The 12,993-nt window shown below is 37.2% G+C and overlaps 1 protein-coding gene across 7 annotated transcripts in view; it reads left to right on the forward strand.

The window, feature by feature from the left end:
* The window catches only part of TTC8 (tetratricopeptide repeat domain 8), a 60,307-nt gene that overhangs the window by 43,008 nt on the left and 4,306 nt on the right, over positions 1–12,993 (forward strand). For all 7 annotated transcript variants that reach the window (XM_054529706.2, XM_009249382.4, XM_054529709.2 and 4 more), the window contains 4 exon segments: positions 523–633; positions 9,384–9,523; positions 10,872–11,046; positions 11,653–11,775. In XM_054529706.2, the coding sequence (XP_054385681.2) occupies positions 523–633; positions 9,384–9,523; positions 10,872–11,046; positions 11,653–11,775 (549 nt within the window).

Raw genomic sequence — 12,993 nt, forward strand, 5'->3', positions numbered from 1 at the left:
AGAAAGCATTTGTTAGAGAATAAATGAATGAATGCTTTATATATAACATGTGGAGATAAAACTATAACGTCATTATTGAAAATTAATCCTGCACATTTTTGAAAATTCTTTCTTCTTTTTTTTTTTTTTTTTTTAAAAGACAGGGTTTTACTCTGTTGCCCAGCCTGGAGTGCAGTGCGATCACAGCTCACTGCGGCCTTGACCTCCCAGGCTCTAGTGATCCTCCCAAGTAGCTGGGACTACAGGCACATGCCAGCATGCCCAGCTAATTTTTGTATTTTTTGTAGAGATGGGGTTTCACTGTGTTGCCCAGGCTGGTCTCGAACTCCTGGTCTCAAGCAGTCCACCCACCTCAGCCTCCCAAAATGCTGGGAATACAGGTGTGAGCCCCCATACCCAGCTCAAAATTCTTTACTGTAATATCTAGGAGATAATTTGTTACTAATCAATAATTATAAATGTCATAACAAATATTATTATTTTAAGAACCTATACTTTTATTGAAACGTATCTTGTTTTTAGGTTTATGTCTCATTGGATCAACCTGTGACTGCTTTAAATCTTTTCAAACAAGGCTTAGATAAGTTTCCAGGAGAAGTAACCCTGCTCTGTGGAATTGCAAGAATCTATGAGGTAATTCATGTTGTTATTATTTTTTTGTTATTGATACACAATAGTTGTACATATTTTTGTGGTACGTGTGATATTTTAATTCTTGTATACAATGTGTAATGATCAAATCAGGGTAATTGAGTTATCTATCACCTCAAACATTTATCTTTTCTTTGTGTTGGGAACATTACAATTCTTTTCTAGCTATTTTGAAATATACAATAAATTATTGTTAACCATAATTTCTCTACTGTACTATCAAATAGAACGTATTCTTTCTGTCTAAATATTTTTGTACCCCTTAACCAACTTCTCTTCATCCTCCAGTCTCCCCACATCCTTCCTAGCCTCTGGTAACCATAATTTTACTTTTTACCTCCGTGAGATGCACTTTTTTAGCTACTGCATGAGTGAGAACATGTGGCACTTTTCTTTCTGTGCCTGGCTTATTTCACTTAACATAATGACTTCCAATGCCATTCATGTTCCTACAAATGACAGGATTTCATCCTTTTTTATGGCTCAATATTACTTTATTGTGTCTGTATACCACATTTTCTTTATCCACTCATCCACTGATGGACACTCAGGTTGATTCCACATCTTGGCTATTGTGAATAGTGCCGCAATAAACATGGGATATCTCTTTGATATACAGATTTCCTTTCTTTTGGATATATATTCAGCAGTGGGATTGCTGGATCATATGGTAGGTCTATTTTGAGTTTTTTTGTGGAACCTCCATACTGTTTTCCATAACAACTATACTACTTTGCATTCCCATCAACGGTGTATGAGCATTCATTCCCCTGCCTTCACATCCTTGCCAGCATTTGTTATTTTTTGTCTTTTTGATGATAGCCCTTCTAACTGGGGTGAGATGATATTTCATTGTGGTTTTGATTTACATTTCCCTGATGATTAGTGATGTTGAGCATGTTTTCATATACCTGTTGGCTATTTGTATGTCTTCTTTTGAGAAATGTCTATTCAAGTCTTTTGTCCATATTTAAATTGGATTGCTTGTTTTCTTGTTGAGTTATTTGAGTTCTATATTCTGATAATTAATCCTTTCTTGGATGGTGTATTAGGTGATTCTTGCATTGCTATGACATTGGTATAAGAATGGACAAACAATCCAGTGGAACAGAATAGAAAGCCCCAAAATATATCTTCCACAAATGGACAAAAATTGATACTGACATTACATTACATTCTCTCTCTCTCTCTCTCTCTCTCTCTCTCTCTCTCTCTCTCTCTATATATATATATATATATATATATATATATATTTAGAGATGGGTTCTCACTCTGTTGCCCAGGCTGGATCGCAGTGGCATAATCATAACTCACTACAGCCTTCAAATTCTTAGGCTCCAGTGATCCTACATCAGCCTCCTGGGTAGCTGGGACTACAGGCTTGTGCCTCCATGTCCAGCTAATTTTTTTTTACTTTTTGCAGAAATGGGATCTTACTTTGTTGATCAGGCTGGTCTCGAACTTCTGGCATCATGCTTATAAATTTTAGAGTCATGTCGTCAAATTCTATGAAAAGTCCCGTTGAGATATCTTCCCTGCTGTCTAATTACTATAGTTTTACAGTAATTCATGATATCAAGTTGGGCAAATTCTACCACCTTTTTCTTCTTGTTTACAGTTGGTTTTCCTGGCCCTTTGCTCTTCCATATTGATTGTAGGATTGGCCTATCAAGAGCCATAAAAATCCCTGGAGGCATATTGATTGGAATTACATTGAGTGTGTGAATGATGGGGAGTGGGTGGGTGGGCCGCCTTTCTTCCCATTCTCCATCATGATATAACTCTCCATTTACCTAGGTCTTTTTTTGTTCTTCAGCAAATATTTTGTAATTATCTCCAGAAAGATGGTGTGTTAAGGGTCCCCCAAACCACGCTGAGATTCAGTGATTTACTGGGACTCACAGGACTCAGCCAGCAGTTGTACTCACTGCTATGATTTATTTCAGCAAAAGGATACAAAGTAAAATTAGTAAAAGGAAACAGCTCTTGGGGCAAAGTTCAGAGGAAACCAGGTACAAGCTTCCAAGAGCTCCCTCCCAGTGGAGTCACACAGGACACACTTAATTCTTCCAGCAGCAAGTTGTGACAACTCATGAGAAGTGATGTCTACCAGGGAAGCTCATTAGAGACTCTGTATCCATGGTTACTATTGGGTGCTGGTCATATAATCACACACTGTTTATCACACAGCAAAAATTCCCAGAAGTAAACAGGCATTCAGCACAAACCACACTGTTTATGCAAAGAGGTTAGGTGTAGCAAGCTACGCTTATCATTTGGGGAAATTTCATATCAATGTAGAGAACCAGCCAAATTCCCAGATATGGGCCTTTCTAAGAATAGTGGTCTCAGGCCTGCTATGTTAACTTTTTTCTATGCAGGTGTATTCCTACGTATAAGTATGAATGGAATCCTTAATTTTTTCTCTTGTATTTTCTATTCGATTATTTCTGGCAGATAGGAATGTATTACTTTTTAAAAGTTTTTTTGATACTAGCAACTCTTTAAATTTTAAGATCTTGTTCATAGGTTCTCTTGGATATTCTAAGTAAATAAAACAATCATCATTTGCAAATACAGATGGTTTCATCTCTTCCTTTCAGTTATTTTACCACTTTTAAAAATATGTCTTACTGCTTAGGACTTCCAATGTAATATTGAACAGACATATCTCTGTTTTCTTGAAATTCCTTGAAAGTGCTAGTTATGATATTTTGAAATCAATTTATTAGAAAAGAATGGAATATATTAATAGCTTCTATACCTAGGTGATAGTGTATGAATTTTTTTATACTTTCTGTATTTTCTAGATTTTCCATAATAAACATGCATTACTTTTAAAATAAAAGTATTTTAACATTGTCTAGAAAAACTATGATTTCCTTTTGAAATGTAATTTTTATAAATGTATAAACAGAAGCCTTTGATCAATCAATGAAAATATTCTGGACTCTAAGTTGAGTATGAATAAAACTTTGACCAACAACCTTAACCAGTGGGATTCATGCTTATTCCGATGGTGACTATGCCAGTGCAATTGGAGCTCTGACCTTTAGGCCCTTGCCTTCTGCTCATTTCAACCCTTTTGCCCCTCTCTTCTTAGGCAGGAAGTGCTAGCAGAAAGAGCTAGAGAACTATCACATCTTTATTGCATGCTTGCTGGTCGGAAGAATTCCTTCCAAGCCTCTGTTACAGTCATTGTTGCTGTGGCTGTGATACGGAGTAGCTCTGGAGTGGATTCCTTTTCTCAACCTTTCCCTGCTCTAAGTTGACTGTACACTTGAAGGAAGAAAGGAGTGGAGAGGAAAGCATCTTAGCTGTAGGGACAATCATGCACAAATAGAGTGATCAAGGACTAAGCACAGACTTGAAATAGTTGGTGGCAGTATTTCAGTCTTTTGCCTTGAATTTGCATAGCTAATTTCCCTTATGTCAAGGTTTACCACACCAAAGTCAGATTTCCAGTGTATTATTTTTCTCTTCATGAGAGAGTAAATGTCCAGTTAATCAGTAAATTGGTTTTAGCATCGCAGCCTGCACCGTGTGTGCCTTTAGGGTTTTTGTTACATACATCATGTTTGGCCCTGGCTGGAGGGATTCCATTCCTTTATGTTCTCTTCTTTTTATTTATCTTTCATTGTTGAAGATATCTTTTAAATATTGTCTATTTTAGGATGAATATGTTGAACTGCTTATTGTTCATTGTTTGTTTAAAATGATTTATCCTTGCCAGATTTCTTCATTGGTAGTTTCAGTTTTTCTTGAGGTATTTTGTTTATTCATTTGAAAGACAGGTCTTAATTTTAGCCGTTCTTTGTTGAAAGGCATTTGCAATTAAAAACCTTACCCTGGAAATGTTATTCTAGGGGTCTTCAAACTTTACTGTGTATGAAATTACCTTGGGAGTGGATGGGAAGTATGACCCATCCTCTTCCTCTGAATCAGAAGTCCTGGAAGGTGGGACTCAGGCATCTGGATTTTTAGCAAGCCCACTAGGTGATTGATTCTGTTGCAGAACAAAATTTGAAAACTACTGCAGCATTCATTTTCTGCAGTTATTTAATTTTATTTTAATCCCAGAACTTTGGGATGCAGAGGTGGGCAGATCACCTGAGGTCTGGAGTTCAAGACCAGCCTGACCAATATGGAGAAACCTTGTCTCTACTAAAAATACAAAATTAGCCTGGCTTGATGGCGCATGCCTGTAATACTAGCTACTCGGGAGGCTGAGGCGGGAGAATTGCTTGAAACGTGGAGGCGGAGGTTGCGGTGAGCCAAGATCGTGCCATTGCACTCCAGTCTGGGCAACAAGAGTGAAACTCCATCTCAAAAATAAAAATTTTAATAATAATGATAATAATTTAAAAATGTAATTATAGATTTTGTGTCTACATTTTGTGATTTGGATAAAAAATAACCACTGTAAAAATCACTCGATACCAAATTTATTATATACTTGAAGTGGCATTTATATAGTTGAAAATGTAATTTTAAGTCTACATTAATAAAATCTATTCTAGAACTAGTAAAATTTAAACAAATCTGATAAAGGAATAAAGAAACAAAATAGAGTCAATGTGTGTTCATATATATGAAAATTTAAGATGTGATAAAGATGGCCTATTAAGCCAATTGCATTACTTGGTTATTTAATAAATAGTTTAAAAATAGAGCTGGATGAGTAATGATTTATTCTATTAATTACTGCCAGATTTAAAACTTTAAAAATTTAAAACTTCAAAAAATAAAACATTGAAAGTTCCAGAAGAAAACACAGATGAATTATTTGTATAAATTGGAATGAGGAAGATTTTTCTAATCATGACACAAAGTCAGAAAGCCATAATAGCGAAGATTGATAAATTTGAGAATGTAAAAGTTAAACTTTCTAAATGTCAAAAATGAAAAATAGAAACCAAACCCCTATACAACAAAACAAAAGATAAAAATATCAAACAGGGAAAATAGTTGGCATACCTGGGGCAGACAAAAGACTGCTTTTGATTTCCTCAAACCAAACATTGCTTAAAAATTGCTGAAAATGGGAGATTTAAACACACACACACACACACACACACACACACACACACACACATTCTCATCTATTTAGTCAAGAATGTAAACATGGAAACGAGGTATTTCCATGTCATGGTGTGGCTTTTCCTTAGGCTCTTGTTTCCTTTCAGCCTACACAGTGGCCATTGACCCTCTCCATGAAAGTAAAATCACCACAGAGACGAGACAACAACCAAGTTCTAGCTGCATTGACTATACCACCCCCCTTTTGTACTTAGGGCTTGGTGACACCTATTTGGAAGAACTTAATTAAGCCATCTATACTTTTCCTCTGAAGAGAATGTTTATAAACACTGAGCCTTCTGGTGTTTTTGAACTATGGTCAAGATCAACACAGGTTCTTTTCATCTGGAATAGAACACAGTCAGTGCCCAGGGATTCTTGAGCCACACCTCAGCCTCCAGCTCTCCTGTGTCCAGGAGGGCAGTGTTCCACCCAAGACTCTCATACACACAATCGTGGAGGGACAAAAGATAGGATAAGATAGAAGAACAGACAAAAATATGAATTGGCAGTTCACAGAAAGAGAAATATACATAATATCTGATGTGTTAAATGCCTAACCTCTGTCATAATTAAAGATATAAAAAACTAAAACAACAGTGATAAGCCATTTTTCACTCAATCAGATCAGCAAAGATGAAGAAGTTCTATGTTATCTAGTGTTGCCAAGGGTGTAGAGAAACAAGCTCCATGTATGAACATTTGGAAGTTGTTTGCAATTATTGATGATATTTTAAAATGTGCATGCTCTTTGACTTGGCCATATTACTTCTAGGAATTTTCCTTAAGAATATTTTCATACAAGTGCACAAAGATCTGTACAAAGATGTCTTTATAGTATCTATTTTGGTTAAAAAAAAAAAAAAGGAAACATATGCTTGAACAAAAAGGGACTGGTTTAATAAGTTATGGTCTATGTATTGATGGAACACTATGCAGAAGTATTATTTAAAAATATGATGTAAAGCTTTTGGTTTTGATATGGAAAGAGTCAAGACACTGAGAGTGAAAAAACAAACTGTATATTAGAATGTATAGAGTGATTCTGTTTATGGTTAAAATATGCACACCCATATGTATGCTTATGTATGAACAAAATTTCCTGAACAATACTCAAGAAACTATTAACAGAGCCTCTGCCTACTGGAATTTGGGGACGGGGCATTTACTTTTAATTTTGTACCCTTTTGTAAGGTTTACATTTATTTAGCATAAGCACGTATTTTATAAGTTTATAAAACTTAATTGAAAAACTACATATGAGGTTGTCAGTACAATAGGTGTTTCAGTCTAAAATTCCTCAAGATTACATAAATTAATTTCTGTGTCCATTGATTAAGTATACAAGTATTCAAAAGTAATTTTATAGAACCCAAAGTCTTGAACCAACTGGATTATTGAGGCTTGAGCCTTCTTTGCATTGGGTATTGCCACCTTTGGAAGCTGTAACACTGAAGCCTAGCACTGTGGGATGCTGTTGGCTCTGAAAAACAATTTCAAATATAAAGCACATGAAGAAATATATATAAAGCATAGATTTGGGTCAACTGGTGAATGTTTTGTTAGGGTTTTACAGGACTGATAAGTTACATCCCTGTTCCTCCATGTTGAGAACCAACTGAGAAAGAGATACAAGATTTCGACAAATGGAGGTCAAACCATTAGCTTGATTACAGATAAAAGCAGAAGTGGAGCTTTTGGCTTTAGACCTATGCTCAAAAGTACTTAACAACCTTCTCTCTCTGGGTTAAACAGACTAATCTACCCTGTCACAAACATAGTTGTACAACCTACAGACTTTCTCCACTCAGAAGTGCTTATTATTTTTCATAAAAATGTTATGTATGTGAACATGTAATAGGTTTATTGTGTGTTATTTAGAATGAATTAATAAGTAAATGTTTAAAGATAGCTCAGTTGCAATTTCTAATATTAATCTATATAACTTACATAAACAAAACTTCTTCTCAGCAATTTTTAACAGTTTAAAAGGAATCTTAGGCCAAAACATTTGAGAACCTCTGTTCTAATGGAAACATGAGAAGCTAAGAACATTTTTTAGAGTTGTTTAATTCTTGTTTATTAATTTTTCAGTTTCTAGAACACTAAATTTTGTGCTAAGAAATGGCACATATGATCTTGCTCTAAAGGAATTTACCATATTTCATGGACTCTAAAAAACACATTTTTTTCACATTTTAACATCTCTGAACTTGAGATACATCTTAAAATGGATAGCATCTTTTTATGGCCAAGTGGCAGTTGCCATGTAGTTGTCATAGTCTGCTTATATGGAAACTTGGGTAATTACTCTTGGGAGCATGGTGAACCTGGTAATTATTACGGGTTGTTGCCTGAAAGCTTTTGTTGACACCTGCTGGTAAGATCAAGAAAATCAAGAAAACACAGGTATCAGCACAGCAGAATGACTGTCCATAGGTTGGAAGAAAATCTTGGAGACAATAGTGGAGCACTTTTAAGAAATATTAAAAGTGGATTTTAAACGTTCTTACCGCAAAGTATGCAAAAGAGTGATCTGTGATGCAATCTGTGTATGAGTATGTCTAAATATCAGTGAGGATCAAATAAAAATTCTGTTTAAAAAAAGCACTGCATGGTGCTTCTTACAATCAATAGAGTCTCTTATATTTGATATGATTAAAATTTAATGAAAAGTATGAGTCCTTCTCTAATGAGAACGAGTTCACATAATAAACACCATGTAAGTTGAGAGGTAGAAGACAGCTATGTGAAGTGAAGGCATTAGGGAAATCTTCATGAAGGATGTGGAGCCTGAACAGGGCCTTGAAGGTGCACTTGAGAAATATAACATTCATTGATAACATTAGATGCATACATTTATGATTATCAGCATTTTAGAAAGAATATATAATAACTATAGAAGGTTTATTTAGTTTTTCATTTTGTATGTATTTCTAAGCTTGGTCTTGGTTGCTGTCTTTTCTTTCCTGGACTCTTGATTTTCTTGCTACCACTCTTTCCTATTTTGGTATGTCTAGCATGCAGCAGTCAAGTTATTCTTTCAAAATGCAAATATGATTGTTATTCCTCTCCTAATGGATTTCTCTCAACTAGAAAAAAAAATCTGAAGTTCTCACCATGGCTTACAAAGGCCCTGGCTGCCTCTCATCTCCTTTTGTGCCACTTTCCCTCTTCCCAGCCTCATTTACCTTGGTGTGGTTCTTCATATGTGACAAGCACGTTACCCTCTCAGGCTCATACATTTGCTCTTCCCTCTGCCCAGAGTGAGCTTCCCCCAGATATGCTTAGGGCTTGATCCTTCACTTCACTCAGGTCTTTTCAAATAGCACCTCCTCCAAAGTGGCCCCTTCCGCCACCCCTTCTGAAGCACACTCTCCCTGCTCTCTCTCTCCTGCTCTGTTTTTCTTCACAGCACTTAACCTTCTCTTATATTACATATTTGTTTGCCTTTCATACCAGATGTCACCTCCCTGAGGACAGTGACTTTCTCTTTTTGTTCATATTGTATCCCCAGGGTCTAGAATGGAGTCTGGCACATGGTAGCCTCTCAATAAATACTTACTGAATGAATGGACTTAAATCAGTCAGAAAAAAATAATTTCTTCTCCAATATTAATAAAATATTGCTCTTCTCTGTTGATGGAGAATAGGAAATGAACAATATGTCATCAGCAGCCGAATACTACAAAGAAGTTTTGAAACAAGACAATACTCATGTGGAAGCCATCGCATGCATTGGAAGCAACCACTTCTATTCTGATCAGCCAGAAATAGCTCTCCGATTTTACAGGTGCACTTCACATCCAATTCGTAGAGCCACTTTCCTGTGAAATATTGATAAAATAATAAGAAAGATGGAATGAAAGTATAGAGAAATAAGGTATAGGCCATGTCTTTATGAAACTAAAATTTCAACACCGAGATGTATAATGAGCATTGAAGTGACATCCAATAATTTGGAAACATGCAGATGTCTGGCATCTTGCAGAAACACACTGGACAACTGACTGAGTTTTAAACCTTATTGTCATTGTATGTGTTAGCCATTTTGTCATCAACCAATAAGTTTAATAGTTACTTAAAACTTCTCATCATCATTGCCTCCGTTAATACCATTAAACATAAAGACACTGAAATTGAAAGGTGAAAAGATTTGCAAAGAGCATTTGGCCCCATGTTCTGAACCTTGATGAGGACCTGAAACAGAATCACCTGTTTTGTGCAGCATTGTCAGTTCTTGTCCCAATATTTTTTCAGTCTAAATAAATTATATTCACTGATTCTCTTTTAAGTACTTATTTCATCCTACATATGACTTCTGAAATTAATTTTTAAATTATGATTTCCTCTTTAGCCCTTGGGTAATATAGAAAGAGATGACTGGCAGCTGACAAGGGTTCTTTCCAAATATGTGTTGGGGCATAAAATGTAATAATAAGAACACTATTCTGTGCACCTGCAGCTGACTCTACTCCCCAACCCCCAAAGTGGGTCATGGGTTTCTCACGGCAGCTGGGCTGGATTTTCATTTGCTTATATGAACTCGCTTGTCCTTTGTCCCATGGGATTAATTATGCATAGAAGCAAATGGGGCTCTTGAGCTGCAGTGTGAAAGCTAAGTGGATAATGTAAGGATCCACTGATGGTCTTGTCTTCCTCAGTGGAAGCTCACTGGAGTTCAGTAGACACAGCTGAAGCACAAAGTACAGAGAGCCAAAAATGGGATCCAACTGAGCTGAAAACATAGAGGTTAATGCTAAACGCAGTCCTCAAATTAGATTAGGTTTTAGGAATTTACCCTATGGGCAGCAAAACTTTATAAAGCTGAAGTGCATGGGCTTTACTTTTTGTGACTATTTCTTATTTTGGTTCTCTAATAAAGCATTTGGGGAGAAAACTTAGATCAGTTGTTTGTCTTTGTCTCTAGACACACTCCCCATGACTAGTACCATTATAAAAGAGAGGTGTTTGTATTTGCTTTAAACATTTTTTCATTTACTATAACACATATTTATATTCTTAAGGAGTATCAAAAATCACAAGATGAATTCATTTTTAACTATGTAAAATATATATATATGTCTTAAAACTTACAAAGTTGGTCTGACACCAAAATTTGTGTGTTCTTTTTTGAAAAGGCGGCTGCTGCAGATGGGCATTTATAACGGCCAGCTTTTTAACAATCTGGGGCTGTGTTGCTTCTATGCCCAGCAGTATGATATGACTCTGACCTCATTTGAACGTGCCCTTTCTTTGGCTGAAAATGAAGAAGAGGCAGCTGATGTCTGGTACAACTTGGGACATGTAGCTGTGGTATGTTGTCTTACTGATATAATTTCTGTTATAGAAAATTGGTTTGAGCCAGACACAGTGGCTCATGCCTATAATTCCAGCATTTTGGGAGGCTGAAGCAGGAGGATTGCTTGAGCCCAGGAGTTTGAGACAACCCTGTGCAACATAGTGGGACTCTGTCTCTACAAAAAATTTAAAAATTAGCTGGGTGTGGTAGTGTACACCTGTAGTCCCAGCTACTCTGAGGGCTGAGGCAGGAAGATCACTTGGGCCTAGAAGGTCAAGGCTGCAGTGAGCTGTGATCGTAGCACTGCAATCCAGCCTGGGTGACAAAGTGTGAGACCCTGTCTCAAAACAAACAAAAAAGTTAGTTTGAAGAAATTTTCAGGAATTTTCCTAAATTCAGGTTTGGCTGTAGTCTTACGGGGCAATTTAGAAGTTTCTAGGAGTCATTGTGGCTCATTTTATATTCTCAGGTTAAATCCACTTATGTAGAATTCACGTTGACTTCTATAATTGTATGGTACTTGATGCTTTTTGTCTGGTAGCAGAAGAGATACCTCAGAGGAAAGAAGGGAGGAGGAAGTAAATGGACCCATGGGTGTGAACATGGGCTTTCTTTTGTAGGGAATAGGAGATACAAATTTGGCCCATCAGTGCTTCAGGCTGGCTCTGGTCAACAACAACCACCACGCCGAGGCCTACAACAACCTGGCTGTGCTGGAGATGCGGAAGGGCCACGTTGAACAGGTCAGTGAACTGGCAGCGGCACGCTGGGCCGTCTGCTTTCTTCAGAGAAAAGTTGTCGTGTGGTAGCGTTACAGCATATGTTATTTTAAAATGAGCTCTAGAATCTGACAGGCGTGGATTTGAATCCCAGCTCTGTTGTCTATTAGCTGTGTGACCTTGGGACAAGTTACTTAACCATTCTGAGTCCAAAATAGAACGTTTGATTTTATTAGGACAAATCTGAGCCTCCCCAGTCTACCCTATCTTAGTGAAATGTTCTACCAGTCACCATCCCCTGTCTACTACATAACTGCTCAAGCCAAAATCCTTTGAGCCACCCCTGAAACCTCTCTTTTTTTTATTGCTTCCCCCTGCCACACCTGCGCCCACATCATATTCAGCAAGCCCTGTCATTCTGACCTCAGAGTCCCATCACATTCTGAGCCTGGCCACCTTTCTGCATTCCCACGACCCTTCTTCAGACTGTTCTCATCTCTTGCATGGACTACTATGAGAGCCTCCTAGCTGGTCTTTTTGTTTCCACTGACATCAGCAAGGAAGTGCACTCTATGACACACTCTTCTCAGAACAACCTGAGAGATTTTTTTTTAAATGAAGACTGTTTAATACTACTTTGTTTAAAATCCTCTAGTGCCTTCTCCTTCAACTTGAAATAAAATCTGGACTTGAAACCATGACCGTGGCCTATGAGGCCCCACGTGACCTGGCCTCTGGCTCCCTCTCAGACCACATCTTTTGCCACTCCTTCTTTCCCACTGACTTGCAGACACATCGCTGCCTTGCTGCTCTGCAGACAGACAGTGCTCTGTCTTCCTTTAGGGCCTTTGGAGTGTTCTTCCTTCAGATCTTGCAATGACAAATTTCTTTCATGTCATTCAGGTCTTAGATTAAATGCCACCTCCTTAGAAAGGTCATCTCCCCCATCAGTCTAAAAGAGCCCTTGGGTGTTATCACATCTCTTACTTTTTTACTTCACAGTATTTACCACTTTATCAGATATTTTCATATTTATGTGTAGGATGTAGAATGTCAGCTGCATGAAAAGAGTGACCATATCTGTCGTGTAACTGTTATATTCCCGGCATCAGAAACAGTACCTGCCATGTGGTAGATGCTCAGTCAGTATTTGTGGAACGAATGGATGATACATAAAATAGAGTGTAACAGTAGTGATTTGAAGGGATTGTTTGATCATGCACTTGGCATAGTAGAAGCATA

Source organism: Pongo abelii, chromosome 15, assembly GCF_028885655.2.
Source record: "Pongo abelii isolate AG06213 chromosome 15, NHGRI_mPonAbe1-v2.0_pri, whole genome shotgun sequence".
Classification (NCBI taxonomy): Eukaryota; Metazoa; Chordata; class Mammalia; order Primates; family Hominidae; genus Pongo; species Pongo abelii.